Genomic DNA, 17,528 nt, shown 5'->3' on the forward strand with positions numbered 1-17,528 from the left:
GTAAAGTATGAATTCACGTTTTACGAGAAAAATGTTTACGAGAAATTTTTCTTTATAAGTGTTTAAGAAAAATAAAAATGTATTACGACGAGTTCTAATGACAAAATGTTTTATGATGCTTGAGAATACAGATGTTTATTATTAACTGTTTCATTAAGTGTTTTCAATATAAAACCTCACTAAGCATTATAGCTTACAGTTTTCTTCAAATAAAATATTTTCTCCAAGTTCAGATTACGAGGCATGGCTAGGGCCCAGTTTCCGCAGACGATAGAAGGTACCAACGGGCCCCGCACTAGGCCCACAGGAGGGGTCGAAATGCGGGCGTCTCAATTATAGAGTATCAATTACCTATTTATTAAATGTGAAGACAAAACTGCCAGATGTCATTAATTGAGTTTTTGTTTTTTCTAATTTTTAATTTATAAAAACCTGCATTCCCCGCTAACTCGTGTTGAATAACACTCCCTCTTCTAAACCTATTTGCGAGGCCCACGCACCAACATTAACAATATTTAAATTCTCTTTATTACACCTGAAACGCTGGCATTTTGTTATTAAGACGCCACTCAAATTTCTTTTTGAGAAACAAATCCAACTTCATAGTATTATAGTAAGTTAGATCGATCTTCTCCCTCACGACACCTCCTTCTCCACCATAACCGCTTCCCTCCACGATCTCCACCCCACGACCTTCATACTCCTCCAATGAGTTTTTAATTCGCTCCTTCCCCTATAAATATGAAGAGTTTTCGTGAAAAATCAACTTTTATAAATCCTAACAAAAACTTCGAAGAATTGAATCCAGGTAATTGTTCATAATTTGGTTTTTTTATTTTTAGGTTGTTGATTTGATTTTTGTGTTATTTGTTCGATTTGGTGTTGATTGAATTTCGAATTTTATGAGTTATAGTTCATGGTATGGAATTTTTTGACTTCCTGTAATTTAGGTCTTAGGGAATTTGATCATATCTTCTCAATTTCCTTCATTGAACCGAGTGCTTATGCTATGAGTTTCTAGATATGCAGATTGTATTATCGAATATGATTCTTGTCCAACAATTTGGCATACCATGTGTTGGAAGTTAACTGTCAAACAGAAAAATGATACCTTTATATTGTCATTCATAATTAATGTTCATCATTTAATTCTGTAGTTCTAATTTAAAGAAAACTAACCTTGAGAGGAATCCTTTGATCAGTTTGGATATCAAAAAAGACGGAATGACTCCAAGAATCTTCATTGTCGTCTACTTTACGACACGGCACGCCTTTTGGTAGCTTGATTTTTTATATTCGCCAAATTGTGTCATACATCAAACTTGATTGTTAGGAAGTAGCATTGAATGTATTACAGAAACTCCTGAATCCTTGGAAAACAAATCCCATTTTCCAGAAAAGTTGCTACCTATAACATCTTCCCACCCTTCGGCATTTTCAAGGTCTTTAGAGTTAATATTGGCACCTGAATTCTGACTTTCGTCGCTATATTTAGATTTTGCCTAGATTGCATTATCAAAATTTTGAGTTTCATGTCAGTTTATGCATTCTACAACTTAATAATTGAGTTTGTGTTTATTTTGCACAATTAGTTGCTTGTCGTTAAGTTTTGTACTCACCATTGGATTTTATTTTCAGATGGGTAAAAATATTGTCCCACTCTCTAATCTCGATAAGTCTGTCGGAACCTCGACCACTATGTTGTCCGAGTAATCAGGATGTGGAATATCTTCGCAATGAAAAACAAGAATGATGTTTGGAGCTGTGAGCTTTTGCTACTCGATGAAAGTGTACGTAGATGAATATCATTTTCATCACTTCTTTATATTATCTGAATTTTTTTTCCTATTAGTCTCTATACTAATAATGTCTTTCATTTTGCAGGATGTAACTATCCAAGCCACAATGGCCAAGCAATTTGTGGAAAGGTTCGCTCCCCTCCTTCGAGAGGGAGGCTGTTACTCCATTAATAAATTAAGTGTGATAGATTATATGGGAGCCTACATGACTTCAAAGCATGTGTATAAGACGAGGTTCAAAATCGTGACATCGGTGAAGCCAATACCGAACATTTTTTATCGCACCCCCAAAATCCACTTTGAGTTCACACCCCTTAAGGACATCGATGATGCAACAAAGACGGATGATAACTATCTTATAGGTATAAATCCTTCTATTTTCTTTTTAAAAGGTAATCTTTGAATTGTTTGTTCATTTGTTAAGAACCTTTTTTTTATTGATTATTGCATGAATATGTTCTACCCGACTATGACCTTTTTTTGTCCTCTTCGACCGTAGATGTAATTGGGCATATGATTGGGCGGGGCCGGCTCCTTCATGTTAATGCCCAGGGTAGGGACTCATGTAAGATGATCGTACACCTCAAGGATGCCAGGTATTATCTGCCTTATTGAGATTTTTGATGAAATCATATATTTTTTTGACTATATTGAATTAATGGAAATATGCAGCGAGATTATGATTTCAAACACTCTTTTGGGAAGACTATGCTGTTCAACTGAACAACCATTGTGTTTGTATTGACGGACAGCCTACGGTGTTGATCTTGCATCTTGGCAAGATTAAGAAAAATCAATGTATTAAATTCATCATTGAAATTCATTACTGTCTCTTCCCTCTCATTTTTTATATGCTATAGCTGAATAATTTCCTCCACATTTCTTTTACTTCGCTATTATCTACCCATTTTCATATTCAATTACAGTTCTATACATTAAATACATATATGATATGTTTAATAACCATTCTGATTGTAGCATTCCCGAGGCAGCTCAAATCATCAATGTTATGTACGAGATTGATCATAGATGAAGACATCCCATAGATTGCTGCTTTCAGGAACATGTAATTATTTAAATCAGAATAATAATTTCTTTTATTCAATGCTTCTCATTACATGCTCTTCATGGAGGCAACATTTAAATCACTTTCTTATGTATTCTATTTTATAGTCTGGCTATGTAAGGACCTGCAGCAGCCACTGAGATGAAGCTTGCTTTTCAGCCTGTTTTGGAGTACAATCTCCAAGAAATATTTGGTAACTCGGATAACTTGATGTTTGTTTCTTATGTGAGGATTGCAGCTTAGGTTACCGTTACTTACATCCAATTTTTTTATCACCTCGACTATATTCTTTTTTATAAATTAAAATAACCATTTAATCTCTGTACAGCTTGAAAAATACGTCATGTTTGGTAGAGTGAACCACAGTAGGAGCCAGCATGGCTGGTGGTATGACGCATGCGTGGGATGCAATAAGAAAATTTTGCAAGAGTCGTTGGAACTTGAAAGATGCGTCCAATGCAACCAGTCGATAGAGAATCCAACAAAAATGTATGCTATATCTTTTAACTAACCATATTTTAAACATTCTCTGTTTTAACAAAATGCATAATTTTATGCAATTCCAATGCCCAAAACCTTTTGCTTTTCCCATTCGCACATTTGGTGTTCTATTATAACCTTTTGTGATTCTCGTTATAAATGCAGGTTTAAGCTCCACCTCTCTATCACTGATCCCACGGGTCAGGCCACGCTCATCCTCGTAGAAGAAAATGCCGCAAAGTATGTTGGTAAATGTCCAGCTGATCTCCTAAAACCAGAAGACAAGGTTCGATAGATTATACTCCACCACATTAAAACTAATTAATATAATTTGAAATTTATTGAATGTACTAATGATTGAGTTGTTGAAAATGATTTTTTTTCTAGAATGATGTTGCTGTTTTTCTTCCCCCTCAAATAGAACAATCTTTGGTTGGCAAACATTTCCTCTTCCAAGTTAAAAAGACAAAGTATAATATTGATATTTGTGATCACTCATACTCGGTTATATGCATGACGGATGATCAGATGCTGATGGACCATTGTCTTGGAAAAGTTGTTGTGAAAACTGTGAGTTAAATCTATTTTCTTAATCCAATATACATGTGTATAATAGTACATATGTGCTGGGTTACTAAAATGTATCAATTTGTCGGGAAAAAACTTATTCTAAGTGTACACATGGATCTATGAGTATTGACGTTGAAGTTCCATGTGTTGAAGAAATTAAGGTGAAGCTTTCATATACCTTAGACAATCTTAATAACTGCCAAATAACTTCCTTCCCAGATATTTGTTACTAGAAATCTGTTACTTATGTTAATAGCAAAAATATTTTATAATTTGTAGGTGAAGTCTGATGCTCAGCTGACTCCGAGAGCCATGGTTATTGACCTTGAAGCTTGTTCTGAAGAAGTGACATAGGTGAAGCCATCATTTAAGATGATTTTTTTTCTTAGGGTTGCCTTACTCTACAGTAATATGTTATTATTTTGTCAACGTTTTTTGGATTCAAATAATGTTATTCATTACATGTTTGCAGAGAGAACATAGCGGCTTTTCAAGTTTGACACCTGCAAAAAGAACTTTAATTGAATCTAAATATGTCTATGATGGCCTTGATTCTGACTTTGGTGGCCTTGAGTCTCACTTTCCGCTTAAAAAATAATCGTCTACAGATATTTAGAAGAAGTGAATCGAAGGATTTTTTTATTCACTAACTTCCCCTTTTTAAAAGTAGTTGACGTTGTTTTAGATTTGTTTGTTTTGGTGTGTAGGCGTTATGACCTTTATGTTTTAAAAAAATTTGGGCAAGACTATTCTTGGCATGTATCTATGTCTTGAGACTCTTACGTTATTTTTGATGGATTGTGTTTCGATTTCTTATAATTCTGATTTAAAACTCCATTTCCCTTGCCCATTTATGACGTAACAAAATTATCCTTCATGTGCAAGAGATTGATTTATCAGACCTTGAGGACTCTTAGACTCCATTTTGCACTTTTGACTTTGCAACTGATCGCTGTTTTTTGATTGTTTACCATATATTTCTTATACATTGAAAGGTTTGGTAGTTTTATACTTTATTTCCTCCTTTGAGTGTGGTTTGTCCTTACAAATCAAATGCCACCCACTACTTGCACCACCCAGTATCTCCTCCACATTCCTGCAAGGGCAATTACTTATTACACTTTCACCTATTTTTTTTCAGATACATTTCATTTTTCTATAACATAATACTTGCATGTAAAAAGCAAGTTTAAATTGTTTTCTTAAATATTATATATACGTATACCTATACCGTAACTAGATTTTAAGTATTTAATTGACGTTTAGATATTTTACATACGACTTAATATTTTGAAAAAGCTACTTAGTTGTTATCAAAAGAAAAACCTACCTAGTCCTTATATACTGTATGAGTTGTAACGAATCACTATTACTATTACTTATTAATAATCCATTAACATATTGAAAATCAATTACTTATTACAATTACTACGATCACAATTACAAGTAAAATTACTCTAGACATTTTTAATATTGAGCCTGTTTATTTTGGGCTCATAGGTCAATGTTTTTTTATATATTTTTAAATGAATATATTTAATAACATAAAACTTTCATTATATAAAAGAAAGAAAAATAATATCCACGAGACTCCTAAATATTACATGAGATAGTACACGAGAGATTACGAACATATATACCATAGAAAAAATATAATTATTTTTAAATATATTTATTTTTGAAGGGTACGCGCATGCATGGGACCATTGTGTGGATACTTAGTTACTACTTATTTACCTTCGTCCAAACACAGAAAAGGTATTCGAGTCAAACAGACGGGCGCGCACAATAAAAACCCTCCTTTAAACCCGCCCAAATATATATCGATTATAGCTAGCCGCCACCCACTGCTATCTCAAATTAACCCTAGTAAACGCCGGCATGCTCCCGGCGGTTGTGACGAAGAACAAGCCTCCTTTAATCGTCGTTAATTGCGTCGCCGTTAAGTTTCTCTGTACTTCTCTCTCTCTCTCCCTCTCAATGCGATTAGACTAATCTTATGATTTTGAGTTTGACAGTTTTGGTCCAAGTACTCTACTTTGTTCTCGTTGTTGTTGCAATTATATTTTTATTTGAAAAAAATAAGCCTTTTTATAAGCTCTCTTGCCTGCCATGGTTTGGTTTAGGTACAAAATGATATTGTCAGACAAGGAAATCAAGAGACTTTTCTGGGTTCGAAAAACATTATTGGAGATGCTTAGAGATCGCGGTTACTCTGTAGGAGACTCTGAAATTAACATCACCAAAGATCAATTCATCCAGAAATTTGGCGAAAACATGAATAGGGCAGCCCTCACTATACTTGTATCCAAACTGGATAGCTCAGATCAGGTAGAATTCACTTCTTGGAATTCTCGATTGTCCTGATGTTTTCTCTGTGCATTTTTATTTTATTTAGCTTTTGCTATTGAAGGAATTTGGTTACTTAGAGATTTTGGGATCAATCCTAATTTCTTTAGAAACGTAAACTCTCTACTGGCTATGGTTAATGGTGTTGAATTCGCTTGCCACTAGTGCTGATGTATTCCTACTTTGTATGTGAGACTAATTAGATGTCTCTGGCTGTTGTTCTATCTCTTTTCATTCATCGTTGTTTTGTACTAGATATATGTTTTGTTCCCTAAAGAGGCAACGATTGGACCATCGGAGCTGAAGGATATGGCCAAAAACGCGAAATCTGACAATGTTTTCAGAGCCATCTTGGTTATTCATGGAAAATTGACTCCAAAAGGCCAGAGATACCTGAATGACACCTCCTCTCCAGTCCACTTGGAGGTGTTTAAGGTATGACCTCACTTCTCTTTTTTGTGAATGCTTAGTGGTATTCTTGTGTATCGTGATTGGGAATAACATCCTATGTGTTTTTGGGACATGATCTAAATGCTGGCCCCACCTCTACTTGTTTATCCCTTGACATCTTTTCTAGTTTGGAAGTGGGAGAATAATTAAGCTCCAAATCTTTGAAATTTGATGAAACATGGTTGGAAAAATCATTCTTTGTTCGTAGAAGTGGTCAGGAGGAGACTTGGTTAGTTTGCTATGCTGTAATTATAATGATGAGCATCCTAGCAGTACATTTCTTTATTCCGTACCTTTTGATTCAGGAGTCGGAGCTGCTGGTGAACATTATGGAACATGCTCTTGTTCCTGAGCATCAGGTGCTTACAACTGAAGAGAAGAAAGATTTGCTTGAGAAATACACTGTGAAAGAAACGCAGGTCAGTATCGAGCAATTCTTGCATTTTATTGTGCCTCAACTGTCGATTGATACATGTAATGGTGTCAAAGATAATACGATATTAATTAAAACAACAATTAGTCAATTGATTCTGACATGGTTCTAATTGTGTTGTGAGTTCCAGCTGCCTCGGATTCAGGTGACCGATCCAGTCGCAAGATACTATGGACTGAAGCGGGGACAAGTTGTGAAGATTCTACGGGCTAGTGAGACAGCAGGACGATACATAACTTATCGATATGTTGTATGAGTTTAAATCTGGCTTTAATTGGAGAGAATGATCTGGACAACACTTCTATCAGAGTGGCAAGAGCATGGAAACTATTGCAGATTTGATTTTGTAGCGGCCTGTAGAAATAAAGTTGTCATGATGGTTTATATACTGCTTTCTCATTCTGTCGGTATTCGGTACCTTTTAATTTTATTGAGAGCTATTGAAAAATGTAGGCTTCGGATTGCAAAATGAGCAACCTTTATTTATTTTTTGTATGAATTTATTTCTTAATGCTAAGAAAGATTGAAACAAAGCAATATCTTTAATGTACATCCTCCTTGTTCTTGTACTTTTCTACTGCAATTTAAATGTGAATTCAAGGATGGATGAGAGCTTGACAAAGATGGAACTGGAAGCTGTGAGAAGGATCGTTGCCCCTCTGTCCAAACACTTTTTGGTAGTACGAAACTTATTTTTGATGCCATTGGCCAAGCAAATCAATTTGTATGTAATGGAGACGTTCCATTATAATTGAAGAAGGGGATTGCCAATGCCAACTACTCATTCAGGAGCTCCTAGTTGTGTTGTGGTACTTTAATTAATTATATGACTATTAAGGGCAAAATGTGCAACTCCTATAAACTATACAACAACAACAACCAGCCTCAATTCCATCGAATGGAGTCGGCTATATGAATCCTCACGTTTAAGTCCAAGGACAATGTGTAGATCACATGCCATATCATAAATCAAAGTATAATGTATAAAATACGATAATATAAATACATATAATAAATCATGCTATATAATATAAAGATATATTGTATATTCGTATACATAGTGTAACGACTCGGTAATTCGAGCTTTGATAGACGTGTAGACTTTGTCGACGTGTCGATAATTTATAATAAAATAATCATTTTGACGCGCGTGATTTTTATTTTCGACGTTAGATGAACGATTGGATTCGATTCAGACGAACGATAATTATTAAACGATTCTAATGAAAACTTGTCGCTAAAGATAGTATTTGATATTTAATTTTTCTTTAAGTACATCAAGATAAATGTCTTATAAGAAATTTATTAAATAACTTCAAATAGAATTTTAATTACAAGTTCTAATGTAATATACAAAATAATATTTCATACATACCAAAAGATAAATGAAAATAATAACAAGCCTACACTATTACACCATGACCAGCCAGCAAACATAATCAATCCTAGGCTTTTAGACAGCCCTAAACTGTCCACCAAAACTGCCAAATGCATATGGAAGTGCAGCCTAGATTTTTCTCTGCACAAAACATTAAAAAATCAGACAGCAAGCATTACTTAAGACACCTGTTAAACAATCAATACAGCAGATAGTGACTCATTGCAAGGCAGGCTGCATGCCAGCCACATTTCAGTGAGCTGGCAGGCCTTAAAACTCAGCAAAAATGCATGACAATTATCCTATACTGCCACAGATTTTTCAGCAGACATCTTCACACTCTAAACTGATTTCTATCCTCTCAATTTCCCAGCAAACATCAGTTAACAGAAGCATACAACTAGGTAGTCAGCCAAACATCTTAATTCCAAACTAGATTAAAAGCAATTCCAGCCGGCAGCCCAGTCATAGTGAAATTTCAGACCAGCCAGTATATGTAAACAGGTAAAACACACAACCAATCTCAGCCAATTTAACATGCAAGACTTTTGGTCTAACTTTATATTTTGTAAATCTAAACAGGGTAATTCATCACAGGATCATCAACAGCCCGAATTGACATTAGGCCACAGTACAGTATTTCAATCAAATATAACCCACCCACATGCTTAACTCAAGACAGAACCAATGCTAAGCCAAGCTTAACAGGTAATCCCAAGAAAATGAATCATCACTGAGAAATTAACATGCAAGTTTTATCACTGTACTGGAGATTAACATAAAGCAATTAATTAACAGGGAGGATTAGGGAAACACTTATCTTAGTACGGGGACCGAGTCAACTCAACCCGACCGAGTCAACTCAGTGACTGGTCGAGTTGACTCAGCCGAATCCGGCCGAGTTCCAGCCGGCTCCAGTGGTAGAAAACCTTCCCTTCGACGCCGTAATCCTTTCCCAACCAGAATCGGACCTCGCAAAACCACCAAAGGATTCGAGGTAAAAAAATCGAAACTCAATTTCTTGTTAAATTAAAGTAAAACATATATAAAAACACTTAGAATCTAACGTAGAACAACATATATAGAGATTAGCTAAAACCCCCAAATTTATCGTATGAACCCTAATTGGGAAAAACGAAATTAAAACTTACCCGGTTGTAATTGGTTGAAATTGGCGATGGATATGTGTTCTTGTTGTCGAGAGGAGTATTTCTATAGGTGGGTTGTAAGCTGAGGGTGCCGGAAACGGCGGAATCGCCGTTGAGGCGAGAGAGACGACGGAGCGAGTGAAATCGCGTCGTCTGAGAGTGAGAGGAAGAAGGAGGAAAATGACTGGACCAACCGGTCCAGTCCCTATTTATAATGAATCAAACCGAATCGATTTTTCTAGTAAAAGACTAAAATAGCCTTTATATTTAAACGGAATTACAAAAATACTATCGTGTGTCTGTCGGTCATTATAAAAGTCAATGGTTTTATGGTCATTTCACAGTAAAAAGAATCGGTTTTCCGGTTGGTTTGGTTCGAATCATTCTGATTTAAAACAACTGACACGAATTAATTTTGGGTCACCCGAACCTACGTTTAAAGTCGATTTTGACCTTCTATTTTTTAAAGTAATTACAAAAATACCAACGCGGTAATTTTTAAGCGGGATTTATTTGGTAATTTTACTAAAACCAAACCTGTTTTTTATTTTCCGAAGCAAATTAAATAATTTCTACTTGTCCAAAAATTATGAAATTTTTACAGTAAGCCAAAAATAGTATTTTCTACAATATATCAAAGATTTAGGAATTTTCGACGACAGAATAAATTTATATTAATTCTGAGTTAATTGAGTTGTTAAAAATGATTTCTAAATAATTAAGTGTCTCTAAAATTCTTTTGGATTATATTTTAACTTAGAAAATTGTTCTACAATATTAAAATATCATTTGTCAACAAATAGGAGTGATTTATATTTTAGAGACATTTATTCCATCATATATAATATAAAATAAACCATTAAGCTAAACTAATAATCTCAACCCCACTAATAACGTAAAAATGAGAACGAACATAACGAAGCGACGAATTAGATTATTTAAGTAAATCTCTCTTAAACGTTCATAATTACAAGGCTAATTATAATATTTCGATAGGTGCGTAGATAGCGACATCGCGGTATAGCGTAAAGACGCGACTCGAGGAACAGTTCACGGTGAGTGTACTTTCTTTTTAATTATGTAAAATATATTTGTATTTACGAAATATATATATCACTATGCCGTAAAGTTACCAACGTTTCGATGTTTACGATTTAATTTAAGAATACGGCATAGCTACATTATTATATTTGAAAAACTGAAGAGAATCATTTTAAAAGACCCCAAGTAATGTTTAGACGTTTTACTGACGACGAGGTTTAAAGCAATTGTTGCTTTATATATATATATATGCGAACCCAAAACTTTTTATTCGAGGTCGAGGGGGATTTGGTCGACTTTGTGGCGACCAATCCAAATGAGTACTTGGTCCTTATGCGACCCCATGTTTACGGTCTGATCAGAGGGTACGGTTCCATTAGTCTATCTGATGGAATTTATTATTACTTCCATGGTTACGGAAGTCGAGGTTATTGGGAGATTACAACAGGTCGCCCCTGTTGTGACTCCTAATGTTTTTCACTGAACGGGTTCGATAAAGGTTTTCGAGGAAAAATGAAAGTATACAGATATATTTGATAAAGAATGTTTTTATGAATATATGGTTTTCCTAAGGGTATTTTTAAAAGAAAAATAAAACCTCACTAGGCGTAAGCTTACGTTTTCGAAAAATTTATTTGTCTCTTCAGGTTGATCGATAGTGGCAGCGGTACCTAGGCGGGCTCTTCGGCGATAGGATTTCACTTCCGTCAGTTTTTCTAAGTATGAAGAAATCTTTAAATTCTATGTATTTACTTCCGCTAAATGTTATTTGAATAATTATGTTATCTGAAAAAGATATTATGTATAAGTAGATATTATATTATATTTTTAATTAAATGGACAATTTCAAGGGTCAAAAGTCAAGTCAAAGTAAGAAAAGTCGGCACCGCTTCGCTCGAATCGAGACGATCGAGGCGGGGCCCACACATAGTTTTTTATCCTTAGTAGAGAAATGGTATATCCTATAACTAGCTTTTCTAATCTTATGACAGTATCTATAGGAAGTCATCTACGTGGATACTACGGCGCCACTCTCCTCTCTCGACTACTAAGTTTTCTGAAATATCTAAAATTTTTAAATCCTTTCTAACTAACCTCTCCCACGTGAGTCTAGGTCTCCCTCTCCCTCTCCTCTCTGTTCCTATATCTATGTCCTCACCTTTTCGAATGGGAGCTTCTTTAGGTCTACGCCTCACATGTCCAAACCACCTAAGTCTACCCTCTCTTATCTTCTCGTCTATAGGTGCAACGTTTAATTCGCTCCTTATAGTCTCATTTCAGAGTTTATCCCTTAGAGTAAGTCCACTCGTCCACCTTAACATCCGCATCTCTGCCACTTTAATCTCGTGCTCTTGTTGATTCTTTATCGGCCAACATCCACTCCCATATAGAATAGCTAGTCTCACTGTTGTTCTATAAAACTTTCCTTTTAGTCGACTCGACATATGTCGATCACACAAGATATCTGTCGCACTTCTCCATTTTGCCCATCCTGCTTGTATACGATGGGTGACATCCCTGTCAACCTCTCCATCTTCCTATAGGATAGATCCTAGATATCGGAACATATCACGCCTCGGTACATCCACTCCTCCTAGCTGGATCGTACTAGTCTATCTTCTCTCTTCTCCACTGAAGTTACAGTGCATATATTCCGTCTTACTACGACCCAACCTGAAACCTTTCGACTTCAAGATTTTCCTCCACAACTCTAACTTCTCATTTACTCCCTCTCTACTCTCGTCCATCAAAATGACATCATCTGCAAATAACATATACCATGGTATGTCATCATGGATATGTCGAGTTAGGACATCCATCACTAAGGTAAAAAGATATGGACTTAGAGCCGAGCCTTGATGTACACCGATGGTGATTGGGAAATCAGGCATGTCTCCTCCATTCGTCCTGACACTAGTCCGTACCCCCTCATACATATCTTGGATAAGGTAGATATATTGACTAGATACCCCTTGCTTGGCCAAAGCCCACCAAAAGATGCTTCTAGGGACTCTATCATACGCCTTTTCTAGGTCGATGAACACCATGTGCAAGTCTTTTTTATTGCTTCTATACTTCTCCATTAAGCCCCTAACAAGAATGATTGCCTCCATGGTTGACCGTCCAGGCATGAAGCCAAATTGGTTCTTGGATATCGTAGTAGTAGCTCTCACTCTATGTTCAATGACCCGCTCCCATAGTTTCATAGTGTGGCTAATGAGCTTAATACCTTGATAGTTAGCACAATCTTGGATGTCACCCTTATTTTTTTAAATAGGGACTAATGTGCTTTTTCTCCAAGCATTTGGCATCTTGCACGAGACCATTATCTTGTTAAATAGTCTTGTTAGCCATGCAATGCCTATATCTCCAAGACACTTCCACACCTCTATGGAGATATCATCTGGGCCACATGCTTTTCCATTCTTCATCTTTCTTAAAGCTTCCTTAACTTCAAGAAAACGAATCCTCCTTATATAGCAGATCCTTCTATCCTCATTCCTAAGAGACTCTACGATTTGCTCCCCTTGCACTCCATTGAATAACTTATCAAAATAGTTTTTCCATCTCAACTTGATATCAACATCAGACACCAATACCTTGTTATCCTCTTCCTTTATACATCTTATGTCGTTGATGTCTTTACTACTCCTCTCTCTTCGTCGAGCTATTTTGTATATCACATTTTTTCCTTCTCTAGTATCTAACTTATCATACAAGCCATCAAAAAACTTGTTCTTCGCTTATTTGACGGCCTTTTATACCTTTTTACTTGTCAATTTATACTTCTCAAATGCAAAGACATCTTGAGATTTAGGCAAGCTTCGAAACAAAATTCTCTTTTCTTTGATTTTCTCCTTCACCGCATCATCCCACCACCAAGCTCCTCTAGGCGCCACTCCTTTCCCCTTTGAGACTCCTAGTGTTGAAGAAGCTACTCTTTTGATGCAACTTTCCATAGCCTCCTACATGGCATTTGCATAATCATCTAGACTCCAAGTGGCCTCGGGCCATCGAGTTCTTGAAGTCTTCTTGTTTTGTTCCTTTAAGGCTCTACCAACGAATTTTGAGTTTCTCAACGTCGTTCTTCTTAGGCTTCCATTGCCTAATCCTCATGTCTAGCACCAACAACCTATGTTGTGTCGTAAGTGCTTCACCCGGTATCGCCTTGCAATCCTTACATTCTCGGCGATCCCTTCTTCATATAAGGAAGAAATCTAAGATTCCTACCATTCTTAAATGTAACCAAATGAGAATCCCGTTTTTGGAAACAAGTGTTTGGTAGCACCAAGTCATAAGCCGATACAAAGTCTAGGATTGACTCTCCGTCCCTATTTCTACTACCATATCCATAGCCTCCATGCGCTTCTTCATATCCATCCCTACTCGTGCCCACATGTCCATTTAGGTCCCCTCCGATGATAACTTTCTCTTCAATTGGGATAGTTTGCATTATATCATCCATCTTATCCCAAAACTCTTGCTTTACATTATCATCCAGACCTACTTGCGGAACGTAAGCACTGATGATGTGCAACATGTCTTTTCCCATCCTGACCTTTATACAGGTCACTCGATCTTCGTATCTCTGGACCTCGACAACATCGTCCACAATGGATTTGTCGACAACTATTCCTACTCCATTTCTATTCTTATCTTTTCCGGCATACCATAATTTGTGTCCTGCTTTACCCATCATCCTGCTCTTTTAGCCGGTCCACTTCGTCTCTTGAAGACACATGATGTGCACTCTTCTTTTCTCCATCGCTTCCGCTATCTCTAGCGATTTTCCTGTAAGCGTACCTATATTCCAACTTCCTACTCTCAAATTCCTATCTATAACCTCTCTTTGTTTCTTTGGGACCGCTCTCCTACACTCTCTAGTCCTACCTATACGTCTACCATCTACCCCACTATTTATAGTATGTACTGGAACTAACTTCTTTACTCACATCCGTCCCGTAATATGTGGGAATCCTTGCTCATTTGACACCATATCCGGGCGCCGACATGGCGCGTCGCTCGGTGAGGGCGACGACCCCGACCCTTGCTCATTTATCGATGTATTCGGGATCCGATACAACGAATCGCTTCTGAGGTTATGCCTCAAAGAATATATTGTAGGATTCATATCATAGAGTTTTGACTATTTTTTATACTGGTCGTCAACCTACCGCAACCCTCCTCCTTTCTCATCACGAATTTGAGACCGTACAACGGCGAAGTTAACTCCTATAAACTATAAGGGCATAAATTTCACTTTTTACAAAAACATAGGAAAAACATAGTAGTAGAGCATTGGTATAGGAAAGGAGTTGAATCTTGTGTGTGCCGGATTCTGTACTCTCTATCTACCTATCTTGTATTGTATTTTTTGTATCCCCACCAACACACTCACTCACTACATTGAAATAAAGATGAAGCTGAAGCAATTAGAGGGCCTTTTAGGCGATCTTCAACAGTTCGATGATCCCAAGGTCTTTCTCTCTTTTATAAAAACCATAACTTTGCTCTCTCTTAGTCTTACTGATGATGATATGATATGAGGAAAAAATTTGCATTTGCAGATTGAGCTGGAGCAATACCCAACTGGACCCCACATCGCTTCTCGCATGCTCTTCACTGTACAGTTTCTCTCAAATTTCTCTTTTTTCACGGCTCACTGAGTTTTTTTATTGTTTTTGGTCATATTCTTTGTGTATGTAAAGCAATGGATGGTTTTGAGGTGTTTGAATTTGTTCGGGCTGAAAATTCATTTGGAGATGTTACTGGCAAGGTAGTGGCTGATTTTGGATGTGGAATGGTACAGTAGGCACTGCTGCTGCTCTTTTGGGCGCTGAGTGAGTCAAATATTTGCCATCCTCATGTTAAACTTTAATTGATCAGAACTAGACCATCGGACTATCTTACCTGATTGTTTTGTGATCAGAAACCACGAGATACCTATTGGGTTTTGCTTTACCATAAGTGTGTAAGGAAAGAATGTATTCATATTACTGCTAATGTTTATCTTTGACTGCTTTGAACAGACATGTTATTGCCATCGACATCATTTCTGAATCTCTTGAACTAGCTTCTGCAAATGCTGAAGATCTTGAGGTATTCTCTCACCTTTATCGTTCTAATAGCTATTTGTAAATTGTAATAGAAGCTGCTTCCCATATTGTTGACAATCAGTTTATCAGTTGTTTTTCTTTTGTCACCTGAATCTGCAGTTGGGCATAGATTTTGTCCAGTGTGACATCAGAAATTTCAGATGGAGAGGTAACGTAGTTGCTTTCTCAGGTTTTCCTCTCCTTGTATCTATGTGCTTTCACTCAAGTTGTTTTACTTGGTTATCCTAGCTCAGTGGCTAGATTTAAGCATTTCGATGGAATGGCCAAGGTTTTGATTAGATCTCATAACCTTTCGGTAGCCTTAGCATGCCGTGTTATGTACTATTATATATTCAGTGTGAAGTAAGCTGTGTACACAATTTGATTGTTGTGTAACTTTAGAGTTTTGTCTTAATCTTGGGTTCTAAATTTTGTTATCCAGGCCAAATTGTTGACACTGTCGTAATGAACCCTCCATTTGGAACCCGGAACAAGGGTGTGGACATGGATTTCCTGTGTTGCTTTACGGGCAACTTTTATCTCAATTGTTTGATGATTTAAATGCAATCCTATTTGATTTTTGCTCATCATTTGTTGGTGTGTAGGTTGCTTCACAAGCAGTTTATTCCTTGCACAAGACCTCAACAAGAGATGTAAGTCATCTATTTTGTAAATTCTTGTTTTCATAAGATACATGATCTCAGGCCATTCTTTGTAGTTCTCAGTACCACACGTGACAACATACTTTCCTGCATATTTTACTTGAAAGATTATGGGATAATAATAATAATAGCAATATAGTATTCAGTCCTTGTGTTTTGAAAACAAATCCGAAATTGATCCTTTTAGTTTTTATTAAGCCCAATTTTGGTACTTGGTCTTGGAACTTTTCAGTTAGGAAACTAAGAAAAAGACGAGCATATTGGATGTTATAACTAATTTTGGCTAAAACACGGCCTAAACACTAACTTATTCAAATTTGCTCGTCATTGCAGTATGTGAAAAGAGCAGCATTGCAGGATTTTGGAGCTACTAGTGCGGAGGTTATATGTGAGGTAAGAAACATGGTGTTACCTCGATCAATTTTTAGGTTAAAATTATGTGGAGTTGTGTTTCCTAGGCAATCATGTTTTTCGTGTTTCTGTATTCTGATAATTACTATTCATTACTTTCCAGCTTCGATATGATGTACCTCAAATGTAAAAATTTCACAAGAAAAAGGAGGTTGATATTTCTTTGGACCTTTGGAGATTCGTACCTAGAAATAATCAGGGGAAGGTCTTATGACACCCAGAAATGGCCAAGGAAGCTGGTACATATGATCATATCATAGTCAAAGCTCGGCATCTGTATTGACTTTTAAATTTTTTGTGACGCTCTTAAGAATCGTGATCATGCACAGCGCTCAAATGTTCGTTCGAACTTTATCTCTTGCGAGCAGAAAGAAGTAATCCCTTGTCTACTTTAAGAATTTCATGTGTAATAGCTTGCCAACTTTGCACTGTCCACTGTTTTTTAAACAAAGAAACGACATTCTTTGTGGCAATCAACAAGGTTTATGAAAGATAATGAAGAACTCTGATGCGAATAAACTTATTTCCTCAACTCAAACTGTAAGATGCCGAAATTGGCTTTACCGAGTCTATCAGATACATTGGCCAACCGCATTATAAACTTGATAAAAAAAAAGGTAAATATTTCCAAGAAAAAGGTCTTGA

At 36.4% G+C, this 17,528-nt stretch overlaps 3 protein-coding genes and 1 pseudogene across 3 annotated transcripts; 3 read left to right on the plus strand and 1 right to left on the minus strand.

Moving 5' to 3' along the window:
• Window positions 1–1,736: 1,736 nt before the first annotated feature.
• Window positions 1,737–4,513, plus strand: LOC139884621 (replication factor A protein 1-like). Its single transcript, XM_071868637.1, has 8 exons — window positions 1,737–1,790; window positions 1,885–2,161; window positions 2,987–3,090; window positions 3,194–3,354; window positions 3,511–3,631; window positions 3,733–3,915; window positions 4,195–4,260; window positions 4,388–4,513. The coding sequence occupies exons 1-8, from the start codon at window positions 1,737–1,739 to the stop codon at window positions 4,511–4,513; spliced, it is 1,092 nt and encodes a 363-aa protein (XP_071724738.1).
• A 1,535-nt stretch (window positions 4,514–6,048) lies between these two features.
• Window positions 6,049–7,403, plus strand: LOC139884624 (DNA-directed RNA polymerases II and IV subunit 5A-like). Its single transcript, XM_071868640.1, has 4 exons — window positions 6,049–6,246; window positions 6,520–6,699; window positions 7,020–7,133; window positions 7,278–7,403. Exons 1-4 carry the CDS (start codon window positions 6,049–6,051, stop codon window positions 7,401–7,403), a joined length of 618 nt encoding a protein of 205 aa, XP_071724741.1.
• A 6,489-nt stretch (window positions 7,404–13,892) lies between these two features.
• LOC139884622 (uncharacterized) lies at window positions 13,893–14,411 on the minus strand. The gene has a single exon (XM_071868638.1). The coding sequence runs from the start codon at window positions 14,409–14,411 to the stop codon at window positions 13,893–13,895; it is 519 nt and encodes a 172-aa protein (XP_071724739.1).
• A 721-nt stretch (window positions 14,412–15,132) lies between these two features.
• Window positions 15,133–17,097, plus strand: LOC139884625 (uncharacterized; annotated as a pseudogene).
• Window positions 17,098–17,528: the final 431 nt, after the last annotated feature.

The sequence above is a fragment of the Rutidosis leptorrhynchoides genome, unplaced genomic scaffold, assembly GCF_046630445.1.
Source record: "Rutidosis leptorrhynchoides isolate AG116_Rl617_1_P2 unplaced genomic scaffold, CSIRO_AGI_Rlap_v1 contig578, whole genome shotgun sequence".
NCBI lineage: Eukaryota > Viridiplantae > Streptophyta > Magnoliopsida > Asterales > Asteraceae > Rutidosis > Rutidosis leptorrhynchoides.

Excerpts from the sequence above, each read along its gene's own strand:
- LOC139884621 (XM_071868637.1), top strand. The coding sequence starts at position 1,737 with ATGAAAAACAAGAATGATGTTTGGAGCTGTGAGCTTTTGCTACTCGAT. Across the intron at positions 3,091-3,193 it reads ACTTGATGTTTGTTTCTTAT|CTTGAAAAATACGTCATGTT; the intron begins GTGAGGATTGCA and ends ATCTCTGTACAG. Across the intron at positions 3,916-4,194 it reads GAAAAGTTGTTGTGAAAACT|GTGAAGTCTGATGCTCAGCT; the intron begins GTGAGTTAAATC and ends TATAATTTGTAG.
- LOC139884624 (XM_071868640.1), top strand. The coding sequence starts at position 6,049 with ATGATATTGTCAGACAAGGAAATCAAGAGACTTTTCTGGGTTCGAAAA. Across the intron at positions 6,700-7,019 it reads TCCACTTGGAGGTGTTTAAG|GAGTCGGAGCTGCTGGTGAA; the intron begins GTATGACCTCAC and ends CTTTTGATTCAG. Across the intron at positions 7,134-7,277 it reads ACACTGTGAAAGAAACGCAG|CTGCCTCGGATTCAGGTGAC; the intron begins GTCAGTATCGAG and ends TGTGAGTTCCAG.
- LOC139884622 (XM_071868638.1), bottom strand. The coding sequence starts at position 14,411 with ATGGGTAAAGCAGGACACAAATTATGGTATGCCGGAAAAGATAAGAAT.